This window comes from Dama dama, chromosome 16 (genome assembly GCF_033118175.1).
Source record: "Dama dama isolate Ldn47 chromosome 16, ASM3311817v1, whole genome shotgun sequence".
Lineage (NCBI taxonomy): Eukaryota > Metazoa > Chordata > Mammalia > Artiodactyla > Cervidae > Dama > Dama dama.
The window spans coordinates 33,490,140-33,509,907 of NC_083696.1; the positions used below are offsets into that span (position 1 = coordinate 33,490,140).

The 19,768-nt window shown below is 41.7% G+C and overlaps 1 protein-coding gene across 1 annotated transcript in view; it reads left to right on the plus strand.

The window, feature by feature from the left end:
- SLC28A3 (solute carrier family 28 member 3) overlaps positions 1-19,768 on the plus strand; it is a 67,635-nt gene that overhangs the window by 29,449 nt on the left and 18,418 nt on the right. Inside the window, exons 3-10 of the mRNA XM_061164019.1 lie at positions 2,925-3,007; positions 5,913-6,004; positions 7,882-8,071; positions 9,155-9,299; positions 10,564-10,677; positions 12,402-12,479; positions 15,155-15,235; positions 18,654-18,734. Of these exons, the coding sequence (XP_061020002.1) occupies positions 2,925-3,007; positions 5,913-6,004; positions 7,882-8,071; positions 9,155-9,299; positions 10,564-10,677; positions 12,402-12,479; positions 15,155-15,235; positions 18,654-18,734 (864 nt within the window). The remainder of the gene's footprint in view (positions 1-2,924; positions 3,008-5,912; positions 6,005-7,881; positions 8,072-9,154; positions 9,300-10,563; positions 10,678-12,401; positions 12,480-15,154; positions 15,236-18,653; positions 18,735-19,768) is intronic.

The window sequence follows — 19,768 nt, forward strand, 5'->3', positions numbered from 1 at the left end:
TTTTATGAAGTATAGTTAATATACAGTATTATATAAGCTACAGGTGTAAGGATCTCATTTGAAAAAAACCTGCTGCTAAAAAGGGAGCAAATTACCCATGTATATCATCCTTTAAAAATTAATTTTGTTTGGGTGCCATATTTTAGGGGGAGTTTGCTCATGATAAATGAATAACTTATTTGAAGTAGAAAATTTGAAATATTATTGCAGCAAAATTTGGAAGACAAATAATGAATTGTAACTCCAGAAAAAAAAAATCAGTGTCTAACATATTAGAATATAGCTTGTTTCAATCCAAGTTACATATACATCTACGTGCTTGTCAGGTATGTTGGGACTGTACTTTCATATTGTTTAGTAATTATCTATTTCATTTAATGTATTCTAAAGTGTTCATATCAGTAAGTGTTCTTCAACCAAAAATAAAAGAGAGAGAAGACAATAGTTCTTTTCAGACAAAAACCTGCACATGGATGGTTATACAAGCTTGATTCATAATCGCCAAAACCTAAAAGCAACCAAAATATCCTTCAGTAGGTGAATGGATAAATGAATGGTGGTCCATCCAGACAATAAAATATTATTCAGCACTAAAAACAAATTAGCTATCAAGACATCAAAAGAAATGGGGGACATTACATGTGTATCACTAAGTAACAGAAGCAATCTGAGAAGACTCCATACTGTGTAGTTCCAACTATACGACATTCTGGAAAAGGAAAACTATGGGAACAGTAAAAAGATCACTGGCTGCCAAGATGGGAGGGAAGATGGGAGGGAGAGAAGGACAAGTAGGCACAGGGGATTCTTAGGATGGTGAAAATACTCTGTATGATATTATAATGGTTGATACCTGTTATTAAACATTTGACCAAGCCCATAGAATGTACAACATCAAGAGTGAGCCCTGATGTAAACTATAGACTTCATGGGTCCATCAGTTGTAACAAATGTACCACTTTGGTGGAGAAGTCAATAATGGGAAAGGCTGCATGAGGTAGGGGCAAAAACATATGAGAAAACTGTACCTTCCTCTCAATTTTGCTATGAACCTAAATAAATATGCTCTTAAAAGTCTTGGTTTAAAAATTATTTCACAAGAGAAGTCAAAAACAAAAATTAAGTATTATTGTAAATAGAAATATGAAGGCTGAGGAGTAGCTACTGGTTTGGTCACAGTGGTCCTTAGGTGGCCTTGGCAGTGACCTTAGCAGAAGCCATATCAGCAAAAAGTTTGGTCACAGAGGGTTGAGAAGTGAACAGGATATGGAGTGTCCCTGAGAGCAAGGAAGTTGTTTCAAGTGGTTTGACTGTGAAGGGAAGGAGGGAGGGTAGATGTCCCATGACTGTGGGGTGTGGGGTCAGGAAGGTTTTGTTGTTTTGTTTTGTTTCAAAGATGAAAAGGGGTTGGAAAAACAAAAAAGAAAACAAAGAAATGCTAGACATTCCATATGGTAGGTAACTTGGGACAATTTTACTCAAAGAAAATAATGATGAAGATCATTTAAGTGAAAATTTTACCAAACTTTTTCTCTTGTCCAAGCTTGGTGTTAGGTGGGGGGAAATGAGAAGGGCTTCTCTGAACCCCTGACCTTTGCAGCTGCAGCCTGGACTCAGCTGGTCTCTATTACAACCATCCCTATGCGTGAGGCCCAGCCCACAACATGAAGGCAGCCTAAATCAGGAGCATAATGGGAGTTTGGCCTCAAAGAACAAGATAATCTTTGAGGATCCTTTCAGAGACAAGCTAATAACTAATTTCCATGGGTTTTGTTGTTGTTGTTAAAGAGAAATGAAAACCTCATAGGATCAGACAACAAACTAAGTCTGAGATTTGGCATTATACCCCTTGAGCATGTTCAAAACTGCTTAATAGCTCCCTACTCCCTCCCAACCTTCCTTTGCCTTTGCTTACAATAGCTGAACCTGTTTGAGACATTATCACAGAATGATGGGAGGTGGGAAATCCTTCCCACCATCACAAGAATAGAATGGGTCATGGATGCTTAAGAGCTCCAACAGTACTTGTGAAGATTGTCCATAAAAGATAGCCCAGGTTGGAACTTCCCAGCAGGACAGTCCCGTGGTTAAGGTTCTATGCTTCCAATGCAGGGGGCATGGGTTCCATCCCTAGTTGGGAAACTAAGATCCCACATGCTGCACCACCCCCCACCCCCCACAAAGAAAAAGATAGCACAGGTACAAAAAAGAAAAGGTGGAAGTTGCTCGGTCATGTCTGACTCTTTGTGACCCATGGACTGTAGCCCACCAGGCGCCTCTGTCCACGGAAATCTCCAGGCAAGAATACTGGAGTGGACAGTCATTCCCTTCTTCAGGGGACCTTCCTGATCCGGGGATTGAATCCGGGCCTCCTGAGTTGCAGGCAGATTCTTCACTGTCTGAGCCGCCAGAGAAGCCCAGGCGTATACATCACTCAGTAACTAGAGCAAGGGCTAATTGAGTGAGGAAATATTTCCCCTTAACCCAGTTGATAGAAGAACCCTGGTTCCTGAGGGTAGTTTAACAGCTTTGGAAGATGCTGAGCTACTGTTCATGTCAGAAGACCAAGCCTTGGGCTGCCAGGAAAATAAAAACAGCCTTAGTCTCAGTTCTCTGGAAATGGGGGCCGCCAGAATATAAAGGGAGATTTATGTAGCCTCTGGTAGAAACTTCAATTAGCACTTGTCTGAAAACAGAGCGGGAATTTAAGTAAAGGGAGAAATGAATGAACCTAGATTTTTTTGTGACAAGGCGAAAAATCTCTGAGCAGTTGATAATTGGAGACATCATCTTGCATAATAATTTTAAAGTAATTTAAATAATTGGGAAATTTTTCCTTGCCAAAATTCTGAGCAAAAGAGATCAGGGTCCGTTATGCTCAGCATTCTCCTCATTCCATCTCTGTCCCCATGTTTGATTTCCAGGTAGGAGAGCACATCACCATCGAGCAGGATTCTCTAAGAAAGGATGAAGAAGAGGAGGATGATCAAGAAACACATCGAAAAGGGTACAGGTTCAAACCATAGACATTCTTGGGCTTCTCTGGTGGTTCAGACGGTAAAGAATCCACCTGCAATTCGGGAGACCTGGATTCCATCTCTGGGTTGGGAAAATCCCCTGGAACCCACACTAGTATTCTTGCCTGGAGAATCCCCAGGAACAGAGGAGCCTGGCAGGTTACCATCCATGGAGAAAGTGACTAAGCGCAGCACAGCACCTCCTAAGCAAAGTGGTTTTGCCACTTTTTTATTCTCATCTAATTTTTAACATTAATTATGATATATCAGAGATAGTCGCTGCCAATCTCCCCTCCCTACTACCCACCTAACAACATTTTCAGAAAAATTAATGACACTCTAGTATAATCAATGTGGTAAATTCAAATTGCTGATGTCCTAGGAACCCAATATCCAGGACAATCTTCTAATTAAAGCTGTAAATTGCCAACTAATTGCTCCAGTCCATGCGAAAGTAGTTAATTCATCTTTTCAATGTTCAATCAATGAGAAATTGATTTCTCAAAATCCAATTCACTTTAAGTCCCAACAAACTTGCTCTTACCTCGTGGTATCATGAAAATATTCCAAGTCCTTATCACTCATTAGCAGGAGAGGCAAATTATTATTTTTAGTTTTTGGATCAGAAAAATGAAGCTCAGACTTAGGCAAGGGTTTGTCAGCTGGAAAAATGCTAATTTAAATTTCAGCTTCTGATTCCTAGTCCAAGACTGTCTCAATCATAACACTAAAGTATTTGTAAATTTTCTAAATTCCTATTTAAATTTGGTGTTAATTCCTGAGTCTCTGAGGAACTTTTTGTGTATCAGAAGATAGAGCTGGTCAAAATTCAGACTGAAAGTTCTTGTCACATATACATCAGAAAGAATTTTCACCACCATGAGGACTTACTGTATAGCGCAGGGAGCTCTACTCAGCGCTCTGTGGTGACCTCAATGGGAAGAAAATCCAAAAAAAGAGTGGTTGTGTACACACATAGGTGATTCACTTTCCTGGACAGCAGAAACTAACGCAACCTTGTGAAGCAGCTTATACGCCAATAAAAATTTTCTTCTTACAAAGGATTTTTACCATGCTGGAAACCTGAATTTGGTTTCATCCTCATTTTAGTTCAAGAATCTCTGACCCTTGGGGCCAAGAGATTCTCTTGGGTGGTCAGAGGTACTCAAGTTTCATCAGTGTTAATGGATGGAAAAACAACCACCAAGAGATTTGGAGTCATTCAGCCTAGATAACCAAATGGCCAAAGCGACTATTTCTAGCCACTTCCTTTTTTTTTTTTTTTGCAGTGTCAGGTTGCTGTAATGGACTATACACACTCCCTGCAATTAAACAATCTGATAAATTTGACCTAGAGTAGATGGATGTGCTCTATTGAATGTTGCTGTCTGACACCGCTGCTTTATAACACTATACCCACAACTGAGGACAATGTATCAGCAGCCTGTCCTAAATTAGACCACGAAAAATTTAGTCTTTATCGTATTTATATTCCCTCAACATGTTCCAGAACAATGTGACTAATTCTCAGTACACCTCTTCATACACATACATAAGACAAAATTTTCATGAAATAATGCCTGTTATCACTGTGTGTGATATACTCTGAGATGTGCTATTCTCTTGTTTAAGGACAGGTATCATACACTGTGTGACAAACTTCACAACTCATGAGTGGGTCCACAGCTGTAAAATATTGTTCCAGAAAAGCAACAAGAACTCCCATTTCATTTATCTAAGAATTCAACAAAGGCCTGTCAAGCACTCAGTGTCCAAGCTGCTGATGTTGGGCTCAGACATCTATTCTCCATGAAGTTACAGTCAGTCAAGGCTTCATAACAAAACACAATCAAAGGAGATAGTAGGAATAGGTTGCAGAGGACTACCTCTGTCTGAGGAAATGCAAGAAGGCTTTGCGGAAGCGAAGGGCTTGAGCAGTGCCCTGAACCGTGAAGGGGACTGTGACATGGACATGTGGGCATGACTGCTGGAGGGAGGGGAACTGGAGAATGTTTACCAAGGGCATGGGAGGTCCCAGCTGGGGGCTGAGTCCTTTGAGATCCTGGAGATTGTGAATCTTCTATATGGGAGAAAGGGTTATTTTAGAAACCCTGTCCAATGGCCGAAAGTGGTCATGATTAAATGTGCAAGTAAATTCCTTCCATTTAGCCTCAAGTAGGAGAGGAGAGGCCTGCGTTGGGAGGCACACTGAGGAAAGAGGTGTATGCAGGGAAGCCAGGGTTCAAAATGAGCACGGGAGACCGGGAACACCCGGGAGAAGGAAGGACAGTTGTTGTGGGTACCACCCTGTGACCTCTCCGGATTCCCTTACTGGTGTACACCATCTTCCTTGGAAGAAGTGATCAGATGCACACACGGCTTGCACACTCCACACCACCCTGTAACAAAGCTCTGAGCAGAAACAAAGACATCAACAATTCCAGAACCTTCCGAGAAAGCTATATCACAACCCATTGGTTGACAGCCCTCAAATCCCCCAAATCCTACTTCACTTTTCAAGCATCTTGTGAACACAGTCACCCTTCCACTAGAGAGGGGGTGATCTAGCCTAGTGAGAAACGGTCTCATCCTATGATTCATTCTCAGCTTTTGGTTGGTTATCCTGTCCCCTGCTTTATTTCTGGGAGCACATTTTCTGCATCTCCATATTCCTTCAGGGCTTGGCACATCCATGCAGCAAAGGTAGAGCCAAACCAAGGCTGATTTTGGTCTAAAATGAAAGGAATTTCTTATTTTTATTTTGTATGACACAAACCTCATGAATTTGTTTGCCTGATGATTTACAAAGCCTAATCTGCTATAGCTTTAGCGTGCCAGGATATGTCGTGTATGTGGTGTTTACATCTGCCTGCTTCTTGCTTTGTCTTGTTACAGGTGCCTGGGAAGGATGTGTGGGAGGATGTCTGATTTTTGTAGGGAACACAAAACAACCCTTCGGTACATCATCTGGGGCATTTTAATAGCAGGTAAGTAGCAAAAGGGGATGGGATGCTAGTGTCTCTTTTCCAGGTTCTCTCAAATATCAGTTTTATGTAGAAAACAAATAAGTCTTCCCTTTCCTGAATCATCTCTGAGTCATCCAGAGAGAAGAGAATTTCTCCAGAAAGCCCCTGAGTGGTGGGTCTCAGCTTGAAATGCCCATGTAGATAGCTGTTCTGCATGCTAAGTCACTTCAGTTGTGTCCAAGTCTTTGTGACCCTATAGACTGTATAGTGTCTAAGAATTTATAATGCCAGGCTCCTCTGTCCTTGGGATTCTCCAGGCAAGAATTCTGGAGGGGGTTGCCATGCCCTCCTCCAGGACATCTTCCCGACCCAGGGACTGAAGCCAGGTCTCTTGCACTGCAGGCAGATTCTTTGCCCCTGAGCCACCAGGGGGAAGCCCCATGTCCTGTTTAGGCAGCCAGCAGCTGATTTTTTAAGATCACCTATTCACATGGTCTTTGTTATTGTGGTATGGATTTGAGGGTTGGATAATGCAAATTCAGGTAACTGGAAAAATGGTGATAATCACAAGGCAGCAACCTAACTGAAGTGGTGATATAACCAATCAATTAATGCTTTATATGAAAACAGAACAAGGAGGAGCCTAGGGTCATGAAGCCCTCTCCTCCTACCTGAAAGTAAGACCAAGGTGTCTTCACAGATGAGCAGGTGTCCTGCTTTGACTCCCTCCAAACAAAGGGCTCCAGGGCCCATTTCAAAGAACATTACTGTCTATAAAATGTGAGCCCTCCCACCCAAGTCCATGGACCTTAGTCCAAGATGGCTGACCCCAAGAGGTCAGTGGTTTTCCGGTCTCACACTGCCAGAACAGGGAGCATCAGGGTTGAAAGCTTGCTTGCTTGCTTTCTACCAGCCCAAGTAGTATTTTGCAGACCATACTCAAAACCACACAGCTATGCCATTGTAGTACAAAGTAAGCAGATGGTGTGGCCATGTGCCAAGGCAACTTTATTTGTAGACTACAAATACAAATATACAAATACAACTGTACTTGCCACCTACAAAAACAAGTGGCAGGCCAAATTTAACTTGCAAACAAAGCTATGTTTGCCAACTTTTAATGGAAAACCTTGTGTTCTTATCCCAGAATCTTCTCTTCCAGAGCTATCAGCCTGGCCATCACCCACCTCTTTCTTTTAGAGATTCTGTAGCATATCGGTGTTGTGGTACTCAGAGATTTTCCTACTCAAGTTTAGGCCAAATCTGGGCCACAAACCAGGAGACTCAATAATTTTTGCCAGTGGTTGCTTTGGTGCCTGGCCTTTCTCTGTAGAAGCTCATCTGCTGAGTCTGGGTATCAGAAAAAGTAGTCAGTACTAAGCAAGAGGCTTCCCTAGTGACTCAGCTGGTAAAGAATCTGCCTGCAGTGCAGAAGACCCGGGTTCGATCAATAGGTTGGGAAGATCCCCTGGAGAAGGGCATGGCAGCCCACTCCAGTATTCTTGCCTGGAGAATTCCGTGGACAGAAAAGCTGGGGAGCTGTAACCTATAGCGTCACACAGAGTTGGACTTAGCACTAAAGTGACTTAGCATGCACGCACTAAGCAAGAGCCCCAGTGATCAAGCAACAAGATTCAGGAATTCAGAAGTTTCCTTAAGAAAAAAACCTGGCACCTTGTCCTTCTAGCATTCTTGGAGAGACTATTTTTTAAAAAAAATAAAGGAATTTAACCCAAAATACAATCCTTATCATCAGAAGGGCCAATAGCTATGTCAAGAGCACCCCCGTGTTCAACGATTTCCTGGTGGGCCCTGCCCTTGGCTGAGCCAGATCAGTGCTGAAGGCTGGTCTCCGGCTGACTGGTGATGTTCACTGTCTGTGTTTGCTTCCTGCACAGGTTACCTGGCCCTGGTGATCGCAGCCTGTGTGATGAACTTTCACAGAGCCCTTCCTCTTTTCGTGATCACCGTGGTTGCCATCTTCTTTGTGGTCTGGGATCACTTCATGGCCAAATATGAGTCTCAGATAGCCCGGTTCCTGTCTCCAGGCCAAAGGCTACTGGACAGCCATTGGTTCTGGCTGAAGTGGTAAATGCACTCAGTTCTTCTGTTGTGGTTGAGAGAGATGTTAGTCTTTTCCAACACTGCTCCATAGATTTATTCTGAAATTGCTTCATCACTGATGGGATATTGAAGCTAGAAACAACCTAGGGAATAATCCATTAAAAAAAAATTTTTTTAACCTTCATTTTACAAGCAGGACATGAAGGCCTAGATCAGGCCTAGATTCATGCAAGATGTGCTCAAATGTCCCTACAAACTGCCTTCATTTCAAGTGCCACTAAATGATAAAATGTTGTCCAAAAGTTGGGATGGTTTTGACTTGAAGGGGTGACTTTCTCTCTGGGCATGAAGCTGGCTTCTTTTGGAGGAAAGGTCTGTGAATTAGTAAAATCAGCTCTCTCTTATAGGACCCCTGTCCTGCAGGTGACTGTTCAGGGCTTTTCTTTCAGCCTGTCTCTTTGGGAGCCCCCCTGTCTTCCAGGTGGCCCTACAGGGTAGCACCCAGAACCTATTCTCCCCAGTATGGCCAACATGGGATCTACCAAGAAAGCTCACACATTCTTGGCCTAAGGACCAGGGTTTACAATCCAAACAGAGCACCCTCTCCAGCTCTGCCATCTACTGAATCACTCTTGTTGTGCCCACTGGGTTCTCCAGGGAGTCAGAACCAGGTCTAAAGTCCAACTTAGCTCTCCAAGGCTTGGGTGGGTCCCCCAGTGCAGAGGACACATTTCAAGTTCTTCCTTGAAAGGAAGAAGGTAATGTTTCACGCATCTCCCTAAATGGAGGAGAGAATTCCCAGCAGCTCTCAGGAAGAAATCACCAGACTTCCTCTCCAGACATCCTTTCTCCTCTCTGACCCCTTTATGAATACTGCCCCAGCAAAGAGTCCAAGAATTGTGGAGTATTGGGGATACATTGCTTCATTTTTTGACTATGTAGCCTTTCTAGCTACACCCAAAGAGGGTCTGTTGCAATTTCTAGAAGCATAATTTCCAAGTGCCAGGATGTGTTACTCAATGTGTGTTGTTTCTACATTTAAGCCTGATTAAGATTTCCAAGGTAGCACAACAAATGATGCCAAAGCATCCTTCCTGGTTTTCTTAGGGTGATATGGGGCTGCCTGATCCTGGCAGTTATTCTCTGGCTGGTCTTTGACACTGCTAAACTGGGCCAACAGCAGCTGGTGTCTTTTGGAGGACTTATAATGTACACTTCCCTGACGTTTCTATTTTCCAAGCACCCAACCAAAGTAAGTATGAAATCAATCATTTTTTTTTCCTTTTTTTCCCTCATGTGTAAATTGCTCAAAGTAATGAGTATGAAAGAATTGAACTGCTATTCCATATTTTTCTTACCTTGCTATGATATTTTAAATGGCTAAGGTGCCCTTTTCCTGAATGTTAATAGTTCTATTACTCTACATTCTTCATTCCCAGTAATTTTCCAGTTGTTCAACTAGTGAGATATCCTCTTCTGTCAAGTCTGATTTCTACTTCTGTACTGCCATCCCACCATTAAACACAAATACAAAGAAAACTCATCCATTTTGATCCAAATTTCTTCAGGCCAATATTCTACCATTGGATTCTGCAGTTTATCAAATTTCTATTTGCCATTGAGGCTATTTTACTCCAAAAATTTGTCCTTAAGCAGTTTTGTTTACACTGAATTCAATTCTCATCCTTGTTTTATCATCCTGGAACCCACTAAATTGGCAAGAATTTTGAGATAGTAAAACTTTCACATATGATTCATAACAGCAAACTTTACTAGCTGAAAGTCTGAAGACTTGACTGGCTGAGTGATTGATCCAAAAAAAAAAAAAAAAAAGAGCATTAATCAAAGACCAAAGCCACTTGATAAGATCCAAATTGCTTTCCCTGTTTAGGTGAACATCTCCACTGTTTTCTGTGCCTCCAGTCCCATAATTCTGTGCAGAGCACTCATCTCTGCACCAAAGATGAAAGCACTTGAATGTCCATTTACATGCTGCACTCCCTGGGACTGCATTAAAGTTAATTGGTTCCTTTTACCAGTGAAATGAAAGCCCCTCCACAGGGTGGAATTTCACTTAATTCACTTACAAATCGTCAGATCAACAAACCTTGGACACACAGAGAAGTCATGTTCAGCCTTTCCATTTTCCAGATGGGAAAATAATTGTATGTATCTAAGATTTACCACATGACCGGAAGACCAGATCCTTCCTTCCTCATTTAGTGACTCTACTAAAACTACTCTTCATGTCTAAGTGATTTTATCATGACAAAATGGTTACATACGTTTCCAGGAGTGAAGGCTTAAACTCAGGTTTAAGAAGAAGTAGTACAATTCTGAGATTTTTAGTATAATTCTAAGGAGGGATTCTTTGCTCACAGCTGCTTTGGCCTCTGAAAGAAGGTGGGTCACAAGCCATATCTGAGAAGCTTCCAAGAAAATAGTGATCCTCTGGTAATTTATGCTGAGTTCAACATTCATTTTCTAATAAAATGTCTCTTCTTTTTTCTGTATAGGTTTACTGGAGGCCTGTCTTTTGGGGAATTGGGTTACAGTTTCTTCTTGGGCTTTTGATACTAAGGACAGAACCTGGATTTATGGCTTTTGATTGGTTGGGCAAACAAGTTCAGGTAAGTTCGGTTCAAAGGATTACCTTGTTTTTTATAGTGCTTTTAACATTTGAATATAATCCTTAAGATATGTCAGAAATAAATTTATTTATCTGCATTCAGTTCAGTTCAGTCACTCAGTCATGTCCGACTCTTTACCACCCCGTGGACTGCAGCACGCCAGGCCTCCCTGTCCATCACAAACTCCCGGAGTTTACCCAAACTCATGTCCATTGAGTCGGTGATGCCATCCAACCATCTCATCCTCTGTCGTCCCCTTTTCCTCCTGCCTTCAATCTTTCCCAGCATCAGGGTCTTTTCTAATGAGTCAGCTCTTTGCATCAGGTGGCCAAAGTATTGGAGTTTCAGCTTCAACATCAGTCCTTCCAATGAACACTCAAAACTGATCTCCTTTAGGATGGACTGGTTGGCTCTCCTTGCAGTCCAAGGGCCTCTCAAAAGTCTTCTCCAACACCACAGTTCAAAAGCATCAATTTTCAAGTGCTCAGCTTTCTTTATAGTCCAACTCTCACATCCATACATGACTACTGGAAAAAAAACTGTAGCTTTGACTAGACGGACCTTTGTTGGCAAAGTAATGTCTCTGCTTTTCAATATGCTGTCTAAGTTGGTCATAACTTTCCTTCCAAGGAGTAAGCATCTTTTAATTTCATGGCTGCAGTCACCGTCTGCAGTGATTTTTGAGCACAGGAAAATGAAGTCAGCCACTGTTTCCACTGTTTCCCCATCTATTTGTCATGAAGTGATGGGACCAGATGCCATGATCTTAGCTTTCTGAATGTTGAGTTTTTAGCCAACTTTTTCACTCTCCTCTTTCACTTTCATCAAGAGGCTTTTTAGTTCTTCTTCACTTTCTGCCATAAGGGTGGTATCATCTGCATATCTGAGGTTATTGATATTTCTCCCAGCAATCTTGATTCCAGCTTGTGCTTCCTCCAGCCCAGCGTTTCTCATGATGTACTCTGCATTTAAGTTAAATAAGCAGGGTGACAATATACAGCCTTGACGTACTCTTTTTCCTATTTGGTTGATTCAAATTTTAATTTCATAGCATGAGTTAGACAAATAATTTTGTTTATGTGGAATATGTTAATTTAATCTGCCAAGTTCATTATTATTTTGGTTGTCTCTTACCCATATCATGGGCTTCCCTGTAGGAGACCTGGGTTCAATCCCTGGGCTGGAAAAATCCCCTGGAGGAGGGCATGGCAACCCACTCCAATGTTCTAGTCTGGAGAATCCCCATGGACAAAGGAGCCCGGCAGGCTACAGTCCATGGGGTCGCAAAGAGTCGGACACAACTGAGTGACTAAGTACCCATGACATCACTTCTCTATCTCATTTGACCCCTGCATCCTGTCCCAGGGGCCACTCTTCTAAGATGCTTCCCCAAACAGGGAAACAAACTCTATACATCCAGTAGTAACTAGTACCTCCCATGTACCATCTATGTCTTCTTGAGCAAATTATCACACCCAGCTTATTCTTTAGCACCGTGGAGTCATAGTGAATGTCAGAAATGCCAGGAAATCTGTATGCAGCTACAGTCCTAAAATATATTTCCCGGCCATCTGCTGGAGGGGGGAAGTTGAGAAAATTAGCTCTCCAAGTCTCTCCACAAGTTTTCTGGGTCCTCACCTTCTGCAGAGCCTGGTTGGTCTTGTGGATGGTAACAACTGTTTCAGCGTTTGTAATGATCTGCTCTTTTCCTTTCTGTAATTCAGATGTTCCTGGGGTACACTGATGCTGGTGCTTCATTTGTCTTTGGTGAGAAATATACAGACCACTTTTTTGCATTCAAGGTAAAACCAAACACTTTTTTTTCTGTGTAGACATTTCCTTTTCAGTGACTTCTCCATCAGCAGATGTTCAGATAGACCCTAACTGACCAGAACCCAGGCATGTCACAGGGGCACAGCATAGCACCATCCTTTCTCCTTTACAATTTACCTGAAGTCAATGGGCTGAAAGCATATTATTTTGTTATTATAACATTAAGGAAGACTTCCCTAGTGGCCCAATGGCTAAGACACTGAGCTCCCAATGCAGGGGACCCGGGTTCAATGGTCAGGGAGCTAGATCCCACACGTCGCAACTAAGATTATGCATGCCACAGTGAAGATCAAATATCCTGCCTGCCACAGCTAAGCCACGATGCAGCCAAATAAATAAATAACTTTTTTTAAACATTAAAGAGAACATGTAAAGGAAATCAGAAATATCGAAACATAGGCAGATCTCAGAGATGTTGCAAGTTCAGTTCCAGACCACCACAGTAAAGTGAATATCACAATAAAGTGATCACACAAGTTATTTGGTTTCCCAGTGTACATAAAAATTGTGTTTACAACTCCACTGTCATCTATTAACTGTGACATAGCAGTATATCTAAAAAAAGTACATACCATAATTTAAAATCACTTTATTGCTAAAACATATCAAAACAGTCACAACAGTAACATCAAAGATCACTGATCACCATAACAAACATAGTAATAATGGAAAAGTTTGAAATATTGTGAGCATTACCAACAAGTGACCCAAAAAATGGTGCCTATAGACTTGCTCAATGAAGGAGTTCCACAATCCTTCAATCTGTGAAAAACACAACATGCAAGAAGCACAATCAAGTGAAGCACAATAAAACAGGGTATGCCTGTACTCTGGGGAGTTGCATAACATTTGCTGATACACTTATGAAAGCTCATATGGGGTAATAGGATCTGAGATTTCAGGGGAAAGAACACGAGGTCCCTGGCAATGAATAGACATATAGCTGCTAATGCCTCCCTGGTCCAGGCTCAGTGACAGCTCTGCACTCAGGAAACTCCTTAATCCCAGACAAAGTGGGACAGCTGGTCACCCACACCAACCTCTGTTCTTACAGAACCATCCCCGAGCTAAACCTTTCTCCTCCTTCCTTCAGCACTGCCTTCACCTTGGCAGGCCTGCAGGCTGGGCCTTCTCCCAACCACAGGAAGGATGTTATTTTACAGGGGAAAGGCAACTTGGCCACTTAGCCCCAAGGTCAGGCCTAATCAATTCTCTCCCAGGCCTCCCACAGCCCCCGGAAGCTCACCTTCCTCTGGGAAGTCCCTACAAATCCTGTTGATGAGTCAGAAAAAGCATTCAGCTTTTTCCTCAGATTTCTTTTTTATGGTATGCTATTGTTCCTACACTTTTTTATTGTTTTCTCACTCATGGACTCCATTTACCTCCAAATTGCCTCTGCCAACTGCTATGCTGAATCTTTTTTTAAACTACTGATTTGATACTTTGGTGCTGAAATAACTAAGCCATCTCTGAAAGGTCCAGTGTTTACAAATTGAGATAGAAATATGTCCCTATCATAAATTGAATCCCGAATTACAAAAAATAAAATCACAAAAAAGGAGGAACTTGCTGTTCAGGTCGCACCACTGTCTCCAGACCTCCCCCCCACCACCAAGGACACCTGTCCTCTCCCCCGGGGCATCCTTTCTGCCAAAATAGATTCCCTGTGGGAACGTTAGTGAGATGAGCCCCTTTAACTCCCTGAAGCTTTCAGGAAGACTCTGCCTACCCATTAAAGCCAATAAAAGCACATAAGTGAGTGCATTCTGAATAATGGCACAAAAAGTCTTTTGCTATGTATTATTAATAGATTTTTCTAACTTAGATCCTGTACAAATTGTCCTCAGTCATTCTGTGTCTCTGGTGGCAGCTTGTTCCTGGCCATTTAGCTGGGAACAGAGGGGAAGGGAACAATGGAGAAGTGGTGGTAAGGGATCCAGACTACAACCCATTGTGGTCCATGCAGGGTAGAAACTGCTTCCTGTAGAAACACAAGCTGCATGGAAGGCATCCAAAGAGCATCAGGAAAAGATCTAGAAAAAGACAACCTTCATTAACACAGAAGTAGACTAGTCCCAAAGTCTAATCTTTGTATAATGATTCAAAAATCTATAAGTAAAATATTCATTATTCTAAAAACTAAATGCATGAATGCTTGCTCTATAGGAGGCATTATTTAAGTACCTACTGTGTCACTACTATGAATAAAGACCTGAGGTTGCTCGCAGTTAACCTTGATCCAGGTTGCTCTGATAATAAGTAGTGAATCCTATCTGTTGAATATCAGAAGAACAAGGATATATGCCATTGGTTTTCAGTTTCTTGATCTAATTATTATAAGTTTCCTCTCCAAAATGTCATTGTTCTCTAGAAACTGAAAAGGAAAGCCCATCATAGTAGGATTTTTTTTTTAAGTTTCCTATGAGATACACTCAAGTTTATCCTGAACAAATTAGAAGAGACTGTATGTAGATGAGGAAGATGCCTGATAAAAGTGTTGTTTATTCAAGAGAAGTTTCCAGTATTTTGATGACATTTCAGAGGGGAAAAAGGAGGCAGAAAGGAGGAGATTGATCTGAAACCTACTAGTCCTGCTGGGATCAGTGTTAACTGTGGCCACTCTTGTCCTCCACCCACCCCCCAGGTCCTGCCCATTGTGATTTTCTTCAGCACTGTGATGTCCATGTTGTACTACCTCGGATTGATGCAGTGGATCATTAGAAAGGTACCGGGACTACAAGGAAGTGGGTGACAGAGCTAGAGCTGATTATCTCAGGGTCAAAGTCTTGAATGTCTTTTATCTGGATTTTTACAAAATGTCTTTCCCTTCATACCGAGATCCATTCCTACCCCCAAGGTATTAGATTCAAACCCAAAAATCCTCCATGGATCAACAGAGGGTATTTTATCTCCAGGACTTCTAATAACTCTGTGACTTGAGACTCCCTGGACATCTTCATGAAACCTCAGCAGTTACTCCTTTAGCCAAAGAATTGACTTCAAGAATTCAGGACCAGATTGTCCTTTCATCTTAACTATCCATCCATGCCTTACACAGAGGCATCACTGCTTACCCTCAGATGATAACCCAAATGGATCCTCCTTGTCTAGAAGTTGCTAGAGAATCAAAGGAAGAAAGGAAAGCTGCTCTTCTCTCATGAGGGGGTTTTGTCAGCATGCAAAAATTTTTTTTAGGTCTGAAAAGTTCATCTCAGTCCAGCTGCCCCCAACAACTGTCAGTCCTACATCATGTTATATCACAAAACTCAGTAATTTGTAAGTTAGTTTAAATGCACTCGAGAACAAAGCAGCGTATAGAGGTTTTGGGCATAGCCACAACCCTCCTTTGATCCCTGTAAATAAATAAAATGGGGAGAGAGCCAGAATACCAGCAGGATTAAAGGTTTCAGCAAGAGTGCCAGAAGGCATACTTTTCTGACTGTCAATTTAAACACTTAGTATTCCTGTATTTCATGTCGAAGCAGGAAGGAAGGAGAACGGATGCAACAGAAAGTCTCCATCCCCGGGTGGGCACTACAGTCTCTGGTTGGAAGAACCACTACAAAAGTGGGACTGTCAACCATGTTTGAGACTCAGGTAGAAAAGGCCAAACCTCAACTACCCCCCACTACTTATTAACTAAGCAATCTCTGACAGAACAACTTAACTGTTCTGTGCCTTGGTTTCCTCTTCTGTAAAATGTGTCTAAATATAGGACCTCCCTGAGAGGGTTATTATAAGGATTAAATTCATCACTAGAACAAGGGCTTAAAATAGTCCTTGGAGTGCTGTGAAGACTGCCATGACTGTTAGAAAATATTATAACTTATTACTCGAAAAAAAAATCAAGACATTACTTATACAAAATAGACATTTCAAGAGACATTCATTGTATAGTGTTCAAAGAATATACAATGACTCAGACTTCAGTTCAGTTCTGTTCACTCAGTCATGTCCGACTCTTTGAGACCCCATGGACTGCAGCACACCAGGCCTCCCTGTCCATCACCAACTCCTGGAGCTTGCTCAAACTCATGTCCATCGAGTCAGTGATGCCATCCAAATATCTCGTCCTCTGTCAACCCCTTCTCCTCCCACCTTCAATCTTTCCCAGCATCAGGGTCTTTTCCAATGAGTCAGTTCTTCATATCAGGTGGCCAAAATATTGAGGTTTCAGCTTCCACATCAATCATTCCAATGAATATTCAGGACTAATTTCCTTTAGGATGGACTGGTTGGATCTCCTTCCAGTCCAAGGGACTCTCAAGAGTCTTCTCCAACACCACAGTTCAAAAGCATCAGTTCTTTGGTGCTCAGCTTTCTTTACGGTCCAACTCTCACATCCATACTGGAAAAATCATAGCTTTAACTAGATGGACCTTTGTTGGCAAAGTAACGTCTCTGCTTTTTAATATGCTGTCTAGGTTGATCATAACTTTCCTTCCAAGGAGCAAGTGCCTTTTAATTTCATGGCTGCAGTCACCATCTGCAGTGATTCTGGAGCCCAATAAGGAAAGTCTGCACTGTTTCCATTGTTTCCCCATCTATTTGCCATGAAGTGATGGGACTGGATGCCATGATCTTAGTTTTCTGAATGTTGAGCTTTAACCAACTTTTTCACTCTTCTCTTTCACTTTCATCAAGAGGCTCTTTAGTTCTTTGCTTTCTGCTGTAAGTGTGGTGTTATCTGCATATCTGAGGTTATTGATATTTCTCCAGCAATCTTGATTCCAGCTTGTGCTTCTTCCAGCCCAGTGTTTCTCATGATGTACTCTGCATATAAGTTAAATAAGCAGGGTGACAATACACAGCCTTGACATACTCCTTTCCCAATTTGGAACCAGTCTGTTATTCCATATCTAGTTCTAACTATTGCTTCTTGACCTGCATACAGATTTCTCAAGAGGCAGGTCAGGAGGTCTGGTATTCCCATCTCTTGAAGAATTTTCCAGTTTGTTGTGATCCATACAGTCAAAGGCTTTGGAGTAGTCAATAAAGCAGAAGTAGATGCTTCTGGAACTCTCTTCCTTTTTCAATGATCCAATAGATGTTGGCAATCTGATCTCTGGTTTCTCCGCCTTTTCTAAATCCAGCTTGACCATCTGTAAGTTCACAGTTCACGTACTGTTGAAGCCTGGCTTGGAGAATTTTGAGCATTACTTTGCTAGCGTTTGAGATGAGTGCAATTGTGCAGTAGTCTGAACATTCTTTGGCATTGCCTTTCTTTGGAATTGAAATGAAAACTGACCTTTTCCAGTCCTGTGGCCACTGCTGAGTATTCAAATTTGCTGGCATATTGACTCAGACTTACTATTCAAATAAGATTTGATCAGCCTGCTTTATGCACTATATAATGAAAATGCTAGGTGGCGTTTTGAGGGACTCCAAGGAGCTCCAGTCCTTTCTCAGTGCAGAAAGAATTCAGCGAAAGGCATGATTTATTAGACGCTTATGAGTTTTACAAGTAGACAGGCAAGAAGGTGCCACGCCCTGAGAAACTAGTGGGCTACAGTCTTATAAGCCAAGGAAAAGTGCAGAGAGGGAAAAGACTATGTTCTTCCTCATTCTTGAGTAGACACCATGCTTCCATCATCAGCTCCTCCTCCATGCTTGGCAGAAGAATTTTCTGTCCCCACCAGGTCAAGCCAAGACTGTCATGGCACTATGGAAAATTATTTCAGATCTCAGAACAATGAGGGTCTTTCACTTTGAAGTGTCACCTTTTCTTAAATTATTGTTTTTATGTGTGCAGAGAGCATGTTAGTGAACTCACTGGGCAGGATGTAGGTCTCATGCCTCCATTGTTTTATTGTTTGGGGGCATGTCTTGTACTTCTGTTGCAGGGCTTGTTGTTAAGCAAGCTTGCTTGGTTTTATGCTTAAGCAAATCTGCTTTCCTGAGTAATCATTAACTTACAGGAGTCTCCCTTTTTTTTCTATTTGCAATCCCTTAGTGTGATTTGCTATTTAATTACCTACTTTGAACCTTTATTCTGTCCCTATCAATAAGGTATATATATTCAAGTTTAGTACAATTGTTGAAGTCCTCAGTATTTTCCTCCATTTTAAAGATTTTTATCCCTACTTTGAAGTTCTGTGTGTACAAACAGTTCTCTACTGAGTTTATCCTCTTTTGCCTTTTAGGTTGGATGGGTAATGCTAGTGACTATGGGAACATCTCCTGTTGAATCTGTAGTTGCTTCTGGCAATATATTTGTTGGACAGGTAAGTTGTAATATCAAAAAACAAAACATCTGCTAAAATAGATACTCTTTCCAAAAAGAGAAAAAAAATTTTTTTAATGACAGTGTTATTTCCTTTACTGTAGGAGGAAAGTATCAAGATAAGGAACCCTCAATATTAATAATGTGCAGACTCCAAGGGTAGAGAGAGAGAGCTCTTCTGAGAGAGTCCATGCCCTAGTGTGAAATTTGGGTTCTTGGAAGTTTATGGAGAGGAAGAAAAACTGAATCATTTTATCAAAGCACGGGCTTCTCATGTACAGATTCTCAACAAATCTTTTCTGAATTAGCTGAGTTGTTGAGGTTTCTGACCCACCCGTCAAAGGCTAGCAGCTCATCTACTCGGATGGAGTTCACCATTCGTCTTGAAGCTGCAAATATGTAACAGGCAGCCTCTCATTCTCTAGTATTAATATAAAGCTTGTGGCAATGAAAGAGACCAAGAAAGGCTTTCCCCCAAGAACCATGCAGCCATATCAGTACTTAAGCTCATTCTCAACTTATCTGAACTGTCCAATAGTCTCTTTGCTGAGCCTAAAGAAAAATGATGATGAGCAAAAGCATTTTCACCTTCCTTATCCATCACATGCATTTTTGCCCAAAGTCCATTTAAGCAAAGAAATATGTTGCCAAGGGGCATCTCTCGAAATGGCAGCATTCCTAAGGGGTATATAAGTAAGAAATCCTCATCACTTAGGATACATAACTTCAGGCAGAATGGAATCACACCAAGGAAATCAGGTATGAATACTTGCTAGCATGGCTGTGCAAGGAAACTGAATTTGAAGCAAAAATCAAGTCACCCCAAAAAACACATGGCCCCAAATTAAAAGGCTTAACAATTGCTCCAGGAAGCTCAGCCTTCTGATTGGTAAGCCTAGCTTACTAGCCTAGAGCAGAGTCTTTAGGCTCATACTTCTTTCCCTAAGTAGTTGAAATTATTATAATTATAGCCATAAAATCCCTCAGGACTAATTAGGGCACCATCTTGAGTTGATTACTCCTACCTGCAGGGTA